General features: G+C 41.5%; 1 protein-coding gene and 1 long non-coding RNA gene across 2 annotated transcripts; one reads left to right on the top strand and one right to left on the bottom strand.

The window, feature by feature from the left end:
• Window positions 1–4,583: 4,583 nt before the first annotated feature.
• On the bottom strand, window positions 4,584–8,171 carry LOC127777505 (LRR receptor-like serine/threonine-protein kinase EFR). Its single transcript, XM_052304109.1, has 3 exons — window positions 7,669–8,171; window positions 5,049–7,523; window positions 4,584–4,942 (listed from the first exon to the last, which is right to left on the bottom strand). The coding sequence occupies exons 1-2, from the start codon at window positions 8,081–8,083 to the stop codon at window positions 5,317–5,319; spliced, it is 2,622 nt and encodes an 873-aa protein (XP_052160069.1). The 5' UTR covers window positions 8,084–8,171; the 3' UTR covers window positions 4,584–4,942; window positions 5,049–5,316.
• Window positions 8,172–9,707: 1,536 nt separating this feature from the next.
• LOC127777704 (uncharacterized) lies at window positions 9,708–10,662 on the top strand. Its single transcript, XR_008018364.1, has 2 exons — window positions 9,708–9,898; window positions 10,171–10,662. It is a non-coding gene; the product is annotated as an uncharacterized LOC127777704 (long non-coding RNA).
• The last annotated feature ends 1,482 nt before the right edge of the window (window positions 10,663–12,144 follow it).

The following is a 12,144-nucleotide window of genomic DNA, read 5'->3' as shown; positions in this document are numbered from 1 at the left end:
TAGTTACGTGCAACTTACACTATAATTATATCTATCAAATTTTTTATAGAAAATTTATCGATAAATATATAGCAAAATTTTACTATATTGTAGCCGAAAGCACAAAGGTTAGGCACTTCCGAATTGAGAATTTGAGACCGGCCTACACTGCGACACAGGAATTTTTTCGTTTTTAGATTTTTTTTAATATTTACAGAAATAATCTATCGGCCAAAAAAATTACAAAAATAGACCCTGCCGCCCACCTCTGGGGCGGCAAGCTGACGTGGCAAACGGGGGAGAAACGGGCGGTGACGGAGGGAGGGTTTTTTTGCAGGAAAACCCTTGCCGCCCTCTGGTGGGGCGGCAAGGGGCCCGAATGCAAAAAAGCCAGTCGGGGCCGGCCATTTTGCAGGCGGCCCCTTGCCGCCCTCTGGCTGGGCGGCAGGCCTCGCTGCCTATAAAAGGCCTGCCGCCCAGCCCCCAGCCCTCATTCCTCCCCCTCAAATCCAGTGAAAAAAAAAGAAGAGAGGAAAGGAGAAGAGAAGAAGGGGCAAAGCCCTGCCGGATTCAGACGCCGATTTAAGGTAATATTCATACATCCTATATGTGACTATTGAGTTAAATAATGTGTATTTTTTAAAAATTTGTTTGAATGAATGCATTATATTTTTAGGGTTTTAGTTGTACTAATCTAGAAGTGCGTATTGTAGATATCGGTAACTACGTAGATCTGCTAGTTTGGAATCAATACATTACCGTTTCATTGGCTTACACAAGAAGATATTACGCTGTAGATGTTTATTGCATGAAAGAGTAATATGATCTAGTTAATTCGTTGACAGATATGTCGAACAAACAAATATTCCAAGTTTACCATGGACCAGGAAACATCCGTTACGGGCCAACTGGGGTAGATCTATCAGATTTTATTGTATCAGAAAGGGGAATTGATAGACCGCCTGAGAGGAGTGTACCTTTTATAAAAGGATGGTTAATAAGGGGCTTGAGAGTTGATCCACAGACAAGTGACATAACAATCAATGTTATAGTAAGTCGGGCAACTGAGGGTTTTTATTGGAAACTAATGCCAGTTCAGCACCCTGCCTTCCTCGACTAGGCCTTCTGTTGTGCCCCCCACAGGTACTTAAAAAAACAACATTACTTCGACAATCAATTTACATGCATTTTATGTCTTAGCTTACAAGGGTCCCGTTGTCGATGTGTAGGTTTCGCCCAGTTCGCTATGACGCAGGCCGCCCACTTCTCCCAGGCTGCAGGGTCAGCGTCTTAGGCAGCTGCGTCGACCTCGCACTCAGCGCAGTTCTGACAGTACACCGGGACTTCGTCATAGGCAGCCGGCACGTCGAGTCAGGGTCCACCATTGGACCATGCTGGGACCTCGTCGGACCGCTTGTTGCCTTCCACCTTGCTCTTCGACATCACTGACTTCGACTTCGCTTCAGGCTCGACAGAGGACGTCATCGGCCCCTCACAGCTGGGAGGCGCACCGCCGGTGCAGACGCAGGACCAAGCGCAGGCCACTCCTCCGCCAGACACTCGTGCTACCCGTGCTGTGCCACCGGATCGTTTCACCTACTCCCAGGACCACGTGCGAGCACAGGCCCAGAGGACCAAGCGTGGTCGCGGCGCGGGGCAGCGCCAGTAGAGAAGTCTTCTCTTTGTTTATTTTCTTCACTTTCCAGTACTGTATGCTTGTGTAATGACTATGTTGTTGTTATATGTGCACGATACCTTTCGGCGCATGCACGACTACATTCTGCCGCACCGATGCAGCCTCCTTTATTCGCGTGCGATACGAGTATTTGCCCACCATTTGGCGCATACGACCAATGTAACTTTCGGCGCCGATCAGGCATGTAACTTTCGGCGTCAATCAGGCATACCCACCATACCCCACCACGTTCACATGTCAGGGGTATCACTCAATTTTTTGCGCCTATATAAGTCGCCTTAACGAGTGAGGCCTCACAATTTTTCAGAACTTAGTCACATTCAGTACTCCCTTCCCCACTTGCTTCATTACAAATCCTACCGGCTTTCGTCAATGGCTAGACGCCGGGGTGTTGAGGATCCAAACTGGCGTAGCGATCCTTGTGTATACCTACTACCACCTTGATGCCAGCGTCCTCTCTGCCTATGCGGTGATCGATGCCAACTAATGGCTTCGAGGAATCCTGATATTCGAGGAAGGCGCTTTTTTAGGTGCCCTAATTATGACCGTGAGGTATTTTATTATCTGCATATGCTTATTCATTCCGTATGGGCAATCGCTTTATTCTTCGTAACACTACTCTATTCGGCAGACGCGCACTACGGCTTGCGCATACATCGAGTGGGTCGATACAGAAAATCCCGTTCTCGACCTAACCACTTGTTTACAAGAAGGTCGCTGGTATTTCGCATCCGAAAGTACTGAACAATACTTACAGAGAAAAGCGGCTTATGAACGACAATGTCGTGAACAACAGAGCGACTGGCGGGTGCTAACTATGGCACTCCCTCCATGGGAAGCCCGTTCAAGATGCAGGTGTGGTGATCGTTGTTAGGTTTTTCGTTCCATAAATCCTATAACATTGGGTCGAAGGTTCTTTGTTTGTCCAAATATTCTTGACGATGATTTCATGGTAAGAATATTTTGATTACATGAATCCTTATTTTCTCACAACATTTACTAACTTTGCTCGCTTTACATCTATTCTTTCCTCCCAGGAACCACCAAGGAGATGTCAATACAGAGAATGGATAGACACCAGAAGGGTTCTAGCTCCACCTAGCCGTGTTGTGCAGCTTGAACTACCAGAGCAATACAGGGTTACTAAAGCGCGGTTTGAGAGAGGAGAGGGATCCTCAAGTAGGGGTTAGCTATTATCGGACAACTTGGCATATTGAAATTTCTACTGTCATGCTTCCTTGTCCCATTACTACATCGTCGTTGTGTTCAACTATTGCACTACCTCCCTCCTAGTTCGAATCTAATATCATCTATGTAACCGCAATGGAAATAGTTGTATCATGTTAAAATTGTACTACTATTTATTCATGTTACATAATTCTCCTTGTTTAAGTCCATATAATGTTTCTACGACCGAGACTGCGATAGGCCTATATTAATTATCCGAGTACTAATACGTCGAATAAGTTACAAAATAATACCTCACTTAACATATGAAATTGCGCAACTACCAACTTCAATACATTTTTATAACAATATTAACAAGTTTTACCAATAAATACTTCTTTATTTATTATTAACGTAACATAGAAAAATCTTTTGGCCGTACTTTTTACATCTAGGTCCCTTGCCGCCCTCTACTGGGGCGGCAAGGGACCCAAATGCAAAAAGTATGGCCGCAAGCTCTTTATGGGCGGCCAAAATTGCAATTAGCCCCTTGCCGCCCTCTGTATGGGCGGCAAGGGCCTAATTGCAATTTTGGCCGACGGCGGCAGACGGCACGGTCGACCGACCGTCTGCCACGTCAGCTTGCCGCCCACCATTAGGGTGGCAGGGTCTATTTTTGCAATTTTTTTTGGCCGATAGATTATTTCTGTAAATATTAAAAAAAAATCTAAAAACGAAAAAAATGCTTACATGGGCCCAGAGAGGTCCACGAGAGGCCGGCCCAAGTCCATTTTCTCCTGTGGTAACAATAGCCCATGAAATTCATAGCCCAATACCGAGGAAGTCAGCCATCTCAGGCCAGCGGCAGCCGGCGACGGCGGCGCCTCGGCGAGCACGTAGCAGCCACACAGCGGCAGCAGGCCATCCCCTCACCGCGGCTGGCATCAGCATTCAGCAGTGGCGCACGGTCGCCGCCGGTTCTGCTCTCTGCGGCGACCAATGCTTGGTCAGTTGGTCTGCTGGAGCGAGCGGCGGCGAGGACATGGCGGCTGGTGTAGTAGGCCGGCGGGGATGCCCTCTATGCCGGCGACAGCGAGGCCCATGTGAGTATGTGGCGGACGCGCTCGAGAGGGAGCGGCGCGGCAGCTAGGAGGTGCGCCCCTATCCTATCCAATGTATATCTATCTGCTTGATCTATCATCTGATTTTGTGCGATTTACACCGTGTGAAATTGATCTGTATGCGCCACTCTTCTTTACCTTCCATTGGGCTAATTTTGTATCGGGATCATGTCCAAACTTGAGGTTTTGCAATCTGACCCAAATCCATTTTCGGGGAATACCTAATTTGGCCTTGATCGGAGACTAGTTATGCAAATCGGTTGAGGTCTTACCATTTGATTGGTGCTCATAGAATGATTCAACTCTTTAGTTTTGAAGAACTTAGCTGGAACGCTACCTAAAGTTTTAATAGATGTACACGAATAAGCATACAAAGTGCAAATGCAAATGGAAATGGTAACTCAGCACAACCATTTTCATTTAAATACTTCCTCTGTTCCACATTATAAGATGTTCTGGCCGATCCATTCATCGTATAGATTCACTAACGTTCATATGAATTTTTGCACATATACGAAGCACAAGCATGGATCCATCATCCATGCACGAATCTATTAAAAACCCAAAACATCTTATAATGTGAAACGGAGGAAGTAGGACACTACCGATCTTGCTGATGCTTTGTTTCATACACCATGTATGCTTGAAAATTCATGCTTGATCCTAAGGATTTCGGCAGAAACTTGTCCCATTTCCCATCGGTCCTTAGGAGATGCCATGGAGCAGCAGAGACCTATTCTAACCAACGGAATGATGCCATTCTGCATCACTGTTGTTACCTTGATTTTGCCTTGTAGCATCGTGGGATCAACAATCTCATTTGTATTCATGGGAAAATCTCTTGCAACATATTCACGAAGGCTTGTACCATCATTGAAATTTTCATCAGTAGGACTACTCCCTGTTATCATTTCTAATAGAAGCACACCAAAGCTGTAGACATCACCCTTGGTTGATATCACTTCACTCATGCCATACTCTGCATTTGATTTATGAATGGAATGAGTTAGAGAATATATATTTCCCGTCTCCACAATTTGATGAAGAACAAAAATAGTTGCTCGTTATGAATATGGCTATCTCACCAGGTGGGATGTATCCTATAGATCCTCTTAGGCAAGCCAAAGTTTTTGAACTTCCTTCATATGCATTTGATGCATTGTTTAGACATCTTGCTAGGCCAAAGTCACTGACATAAGCAATCATGTCAAGGTCCAAAAGTATATTACTTGGCTTCAAGTCACAATGTACTAACGGAGATGCACATTGGTTATGGAGATAGTCCAAACAAAATGCGACATCCAAAGCTATATTGATTCTTTGATTAAAAGTCAGAGTTTTCCTCTCACTATGTTAATGGGCCCTTGGATGTAGCCATGTATCCAAGTTTCCATTGGCCATGTATGGGAACACAAGTGCTTTGAAGTCTGCCCCATTGCAATCCACTGAAGAGCACAGAGTGATAATTTTTACAAGATTTCGATGGCGAATGTTTCGCAGGGCTTCACACTCCACAGTAAAGCTCCTTTGTGCCCCACAAACACCAAGGTTAAATACTTTGATGGCAACTTCATCTTGCTGAGGGTCTAGATTACCTTTATAAACTGCCCCGAACGATCCTGTGCCAATTAAATTGGCAGAACTGAACCTATCTGTAGCCTTTATAATGTCTTGATATGTTATGTTCTTCACGTGTTCACTAATATTTTGGCAATGTTTGCTTGCTTGCATCTCATTCCTTCGATAAATTCTCACAGCATAGGATAGAATGATTATAACAACAACGATAGCTGGTATTAGTATCTCTAGGACTAGAACCAAGACCTTGAGTTTCCTTTTCCTGTCAGCCAAAACAGAGCAAGAAGGAATACCTGCTTTTGGAACGGTTGTACACAAATGATCATTTCCTTCAAGTGACACTGCAGCATAAATGTCAAAAATGCCACCTGTTGGAATCACTCCATCAAAATTGTTGAAGGATAAATTGAGGTCATGTAGGGAACTCAGCGATTTGAGGAACTCTGGGATTTTTCCAGACAAATTATTCCAAGATATATCCATCTTTTTCATGCTTACTAAGTTCACAAAAGATTGTGGAATCCCTCCTATAAAGAAGTTGCTTTGTATCTCAAGATACTCCAGAGCCACACACTGGCCAAGGGAGAATGGGATCTTTCCGGACAACATGTTGTTTGAGATTCTAAGTTTGTTCAAATTAATGAGATTTCCAACTTCGTCTGGTATTCCTCCAGACAAGTAATTGTGTGACAAGTCCATCTCTTGAGAAATTGAAGTAATTTTGAATATCGTACTTGGTATATTCCCATCTAATGAGTTGTGAGCAAGGTTGAGTATCTGGAGTTGAGTACATTGCCCTATACTTGAAGGTATTCCTCCACTGAAGTTGTTCCCATCCAATTTTATATCTGTCAACTGAACTAGGTTGCCAAAAACATCAGGGATATGGCCTGAGAGCTTATTTTGTGCAAATGATAGAACAATTAAGTTGTTCAGATTTCCAATTGTTTGTGGTATATTGCCAGTGAAAAGATTGTAGTCCATAAACAATCTACGGAGACTCTTGAGACTACCTATTTCGGGCGGTATGGGTCCATGGAATTTGTTATTTCTTAGCCATAACCCTTCAAGATTGTTGGAAAGATTGCCGATTGAACTTGGCAAATTTCCTTGGAAGCTGTTCCCATCTAACATCAGTTGAGTCAATTTAGAGCAATTCGAGAGTGATGTCATAAAGCCCCAATCGTCCGGTTCTAGCTTGTTGTATGACACATCAAGTTGCTCCAAATTTGGCAATGATCCGAAGAATGGAACAATCCCAGTGAAACTATTGTTTCCTAGGTAAAGCATCTCTAGGTGGTAGGCATTGAGAAGAGAAGCTGGAATTTGGCCAACGAACATGTTTGTTGAGAGGATCAAACCCTGAATTTTTGGAAGTGTGTAGCCGATATTATTGGGTAATCTTCCCATGAGTGAGTTGTTTCCCATGGAAAGAAATGTCAGGGATGAGAGGTTGAAGATAGATAGTGGAACTAAGCCAGACAAGTTGTTCACGTATAAGATCAATCTCTCTAGTGTTTGAATATGACCTAAGCTCTCTGGGATGTCACCTTCTAAATTGTTCTCTGCGAGGTTAAGGGTAAGCAGGGAAGAAAAATTACCCAATGAGGAAGGTATTGTTCCTGAGATATTGTTGTTCCTTAAACTGAGATATTTAATAGGGGATGACTTGGCCGTAACATCAGGTATAGAACCAACAAAGCTATTCTGTTGCAGGAAAATCTCAATAAGTGATGAACTATTGAATAGAGACTTTGGGAGTTCTCCACTAAGACTATTGCTCATGAGCATTAGTACTTGGAGAGATGAACTGTTTGCCAAGGACTCTGGTATGCTTCCTGTGAGAAAATTATTGCCAAGATCAACATATCTGAGAGAAAAGCTGCTGCCTAGAAACGGTGGTATGCCACCGGTGAGCCTGTTGCTAGCGAGGACTAGTGTTTGCAGCTTAGGAAGATTTCCAAAAGCAGAGGGGATGCTACCTGCAAATGATTCCTCCCGAGATTAGTTTCCTGAAGATGTATGCATTTAAACATAGGCTTACTGGGATCTCACCTTGGATTGAATTGCTCCACAAACCTACGATTGCTAGTTGGGAATATCAAGAAAGTTCAGACAAGATGTTACCTTCTAAAGAGTTCATGCTGAGGTTCAGGTTCCTGAGTTCACTCAGGTGGCCAAGCTTGGATGGTATGCTGCCATGGAAGCTGTTGTCTGACAGTTGCAGCGTTGTAAGAGAGGTAAGGTTGGCGATGCATGGTGATATAGTACCCGTGATGCCTTCTGATGCAAGGTCTATTGCGGTGACACGGTGTGGGCGTCCCTCACCGCAGGTGACTCCATCCCAGTTGCAGAAATTCAAGGATGTTTTGCTCCATGAGGTTAAAGCTCTAGATGGACCGGAGAGCTGAGACTTGAAGCAAAGGAGAGCTTGTCTATCATATTCAGTTACATAACTTTCATTGCAGATGGCTAACACTATGGAGCAAAAGAAGGTAAAGAGATAAAGAACCCTTGTAGACATGGCACTCGAAGAGGCCATTGCTGTTAATTACAACTGTCTGACAAGAGATCTTTGCGAATGGTGGTTCAAATATCGTGTCGTACCTGTTAGTCCAATGTATGGTGTGAACGAGTTGAAAACCTTTTGCCAATGCTTGTTATACAGTACGGATAAACATCTTGTTGTCAGGACTCAGGAAAGCACGTTGCAATTGAGTTAGGCTGGTGTAGTTCTCAACTTTTTCTTTAAACTTAGTTGGATGTAAGGGTGCAAGCGGCTACCTGTGAAAAGCCGAAAACCCACTTTTAGGCTAAACTAGCCCGCGAACTCGCTTATCTCTACTATTATAAAAATTGAAGATATTTTTGTCGATATTTTAGTACGTCATCCGTATTAGAGTCGGTTTTAATTTTATTTTGTTTGGAAAAGTGTAAGGTGTTTCCTTCGTCCGTAAAAAAAAGAGCTAAAAAAGGTCCCATTCCGAATAAAAAAAACCGTCTCTAAGAAAACGGCGAGAAAAAAAGTCTATCTAAAAAACAGCATCTATAAATAAAGCCCGCAAAAAAAGTTAAAAAAGCCAAAACGCAGTCAGCAAGAAAAAGGGAAAAAAAAATCTAAATTTCCGATTCTACGCAGTACCTACGAAAACGGCAAAAAAAAGGGCTAAAAAAGGCGTCAGTAAAATCGGCAAAAAAAAAAAACACAAAAAACGCCCAAACGCTGTCAACAAGAAAAGCGGCCGCAAAAAAAAAATGAAAACAATGAGAAAAAATGCCGTCCAAAAACTTCTCTATCTCTATCACGTTATTCGTGTTTGAGTCGGTTTTAAAGTTTGTTCTCTTTTAAAATACAGATCCGTGTTTAACTTAGATTTTAGTCTGTTTGCTTTTAGTAATACAAAAGGAGTCGTACAAGAAATCTCTTTAAAAAAAAACTCGCATACTAATTTAAGATGAAAGACGGACTTGCTCATGATTTTCTAAAAGAAAAATATATTCGAGCGAATTCACACAGTCAAATTCACTTTAGCTAAACCGTATAATAATATTATTATTAAAATAGTCTTCACCCGTTGCAACGCACTAGCATTTTTTTTAGTTTTAATCTATAAGTGGGTTCGTAGACCCACTTGCACCCCTACTTGGATGGAAGGGTGTGGACAAACTGAAAGTGGGATGTGAGATGCACTGGAACTAGACAGGATACACTATTTTCGGGGGCTATCTAGCACTCGCTGTCCACAAGTATTCATTCAGTCACGAGTTTCTGAACCTACATTTTGACAGCAAGAAGTTTTGACACTCCTAACGAAAATTCAACCACGACAGTATATAATTCCGTGTAAACGCACACCTTATTTGCTGAAGAAAAATATCAGGGCACGTGATTCTTGGACTTGTTCCGGTTCTTGGTGACTAAGGCTGTGTTTAGTTGTAAAATTTTTCTTCGAACTTTTAACTTTTCTATTATATTAAAACTTTCCTACACACACAAACTTCTAATTTTTTCATCACATCGTTTTAATTTTAACTAAACTTCTAATTTTAGTGTGAACTAAACACACCCTAAAAGTAAATAGATATAAAAAAATTGTGATATCAAATATAATTATTTTTTTCTTTTAAGCGGCTATATATTCAGGATGCATACATAGCCACAGCATGCAAGTGCTCTACACCGGCCTAACTACATAGATAGAGAGCATGGCCGACACCTCCACTGTTCCGGTGGCCGCTCCATCCGGTGATCCTCCAGCTGCGTTACCGGTGGCTGTTCCATGCAGTGATCTTCCAGCTGCTCCGGTCGTCGATCCTCCGGATGTTCCGTCTCCCAAATCTCCGGCAGCCGATCCAGGTAGCTACTACCACACTTACTGCAGCCTTTTCTGCGGATATTTAGCTTTATGCCACTTTTAAGATCTGATAATTAATTATTTGCCATTGGTAGTCTGACATGTGGGCCCTCAATGAAATATGAACCTAGTGGCAAACCCTTAATTGTCACTTGTAAAAGTGACAAACAATTAAATATCTCGTTTGCCGCATGCATATATACATCTTCTGCTGCTCATGGTCTCTTTTTTTTGCTAATTAGCTGTTGCCCATTTTCATGCTGATGTGCTGCAGTTGTGCTGATTGATCCGAGTAAGGAGGAGCGTATGAACCCTGACCACCCACTTCCTAAATGTACAAACAATGGAAAATGTGGATGAGGTACCGGTATGTACTGTGAAAACAGTCCTCCCTCCGTTACCAAAAGATTGTGGAGTCTCCAAGCTGCTAGCATGGTCCGTGCTAGCACAAGATACCCTCTTACTGCCTTATGTGTACCGTTGAATTAATTGTAATGTTGTTTCAGAATTCAGATAATTTCATACACTGTGATCAGCAAATAAACCCCGCCGGCATTAGGGGCTAGTTACTGGCTTACTGTTAGGAAGTGCAGAGGCTATATTAATTACTTGATAGTGCAATGATAAGGGTATGTGGTTTCAACCCAAAATTCTGTGTTGAATTCTCAACACGTTCACAATTTTTTCTAAGCTATTTTATAACTAAGTTCAGGTTGTCCTCTTTTTTTATATATATCAATAAAGGCTGCCAAAATATACCTCTGTACATGGCTCATTGTTCATCAGTTTTTCTATGTTGATTTGCATGTGATATGTTGAGTTTGCCCTGATGTAGCGAGTTTGACACAAGCGACCACTATTACTTATCACGCATGAACACATAACAAAAGTACTACTTCGGTCAAATATATATCGTTTGATTTTTTTTTTCTTTTTAGATTTTAACCATATCGAAGTTATCAACATCCTAAACAGATAACACAAGTCACAGGTCACAACATTTTAACACACGAGATCACAAATCAACACTCTGAACACAAAAAAAGAAACGCATACACCAAGTGGGGTACGTTACACCAGGAATAAATAAAACGTGGGTACTCTCTCCAGTTCCATAAAACTTTAACATTTTGGGTATTGCACGGTCTGTAAAATATACCTTTGACTATATTTTTCTACTGTAATATATAAAATAAATATATACACTTTTTCATTGTAGCACTCCCTCCGTTTCAGGTTATAAAACGTTTTGACTTTGGTCAAAGTCAAACTACTTTAACTTTGATCAAATTTATAGAGAAAAGTAGTAACATTTTTAACCCAAGACAAATTTATGATAAAAATATATTCAATTATTGATTTGATGAAACTAATTTAGTATTATAAATATTACTATATTTGTATATACCTGAAACGGAGGGAGTACTTTATAAGACAAATTTATATTATACTACCTTTATACTAAATTTTTTAAGCTAATGATAGTTAAAGTTGTAAAAATATTTTATCTCAATTGTATCCAAAATGTTAAGAATTACTCCCTCCATTCCAAAAGTTGCACGTCTTACGTTCTTCATCAAGACCAAGAAGAACACCAACTCCTTTGATTCATTCAATCTCGTGTGCAAGCGCAAGCCCTCGTCCCCTGGCGTGCGACCTTGAAACTGCATGCATGCAAAAATTAGATCGGCAAAATCAAAACTTAAATTTAGCTCACTACTACAGAAATGTCTTCAGTGCCATATCAGGCCGGAAATCAAACCATCACGAGACTTTTGGCACTGGTGACGGAGGGGGTGGGGGGGGGGGGGGGGGGGGGGTTTTAACCGACAATGCCGGTTCGCATGGCTATAACCGTCACTAATGATATAGATCCAAATTAGATATTTAGGCCCAAATTAGAAATTTGGGCTAAAATAAAACACCATCCTTAGCTGTGTATATAGGAAGTTGCAACCACTATTTTCGACTTTTTCAAATTAGAAATTATGCCCAAATTATTAATTTGGTACAAAAAAATAAAAAAGAACCATCCATAGCTGTGTATATAGGAAGATGCAACTACTATTTCCTTTTTTTTTTCAAGTTCAAATATAATTCTTGTAATGATGGAGATTCGAACACAAAACATATTCCTCACATGCACCTATCTGTACCACCTCATTTACACATCAATGATATTAGTTAAATGATTTTTTTTTTCTTTTGAGTCATCCTAACCGAGATTTGAATAATGGTTTTAACTATT

This window comes from Oryza glaberrima, chromosome 6 (assembly GCF_000147395.1).
Source record: "Oryza glaberrima chromosome 6, OglaRS2, whole genome shotgun sequence".
Taxonomy (NCBI): domain Eukaryota; kingdom Viridiplantae; phylum Streptophyta; class Magnoliopsida; order Poales; family Poaceae; genus Oryza; species Oryza glaberrima.
Note: the sequence above shows the minus strand (reverse complement) of the source record. Positions and strands in the feature narration are given on the sequence as shown.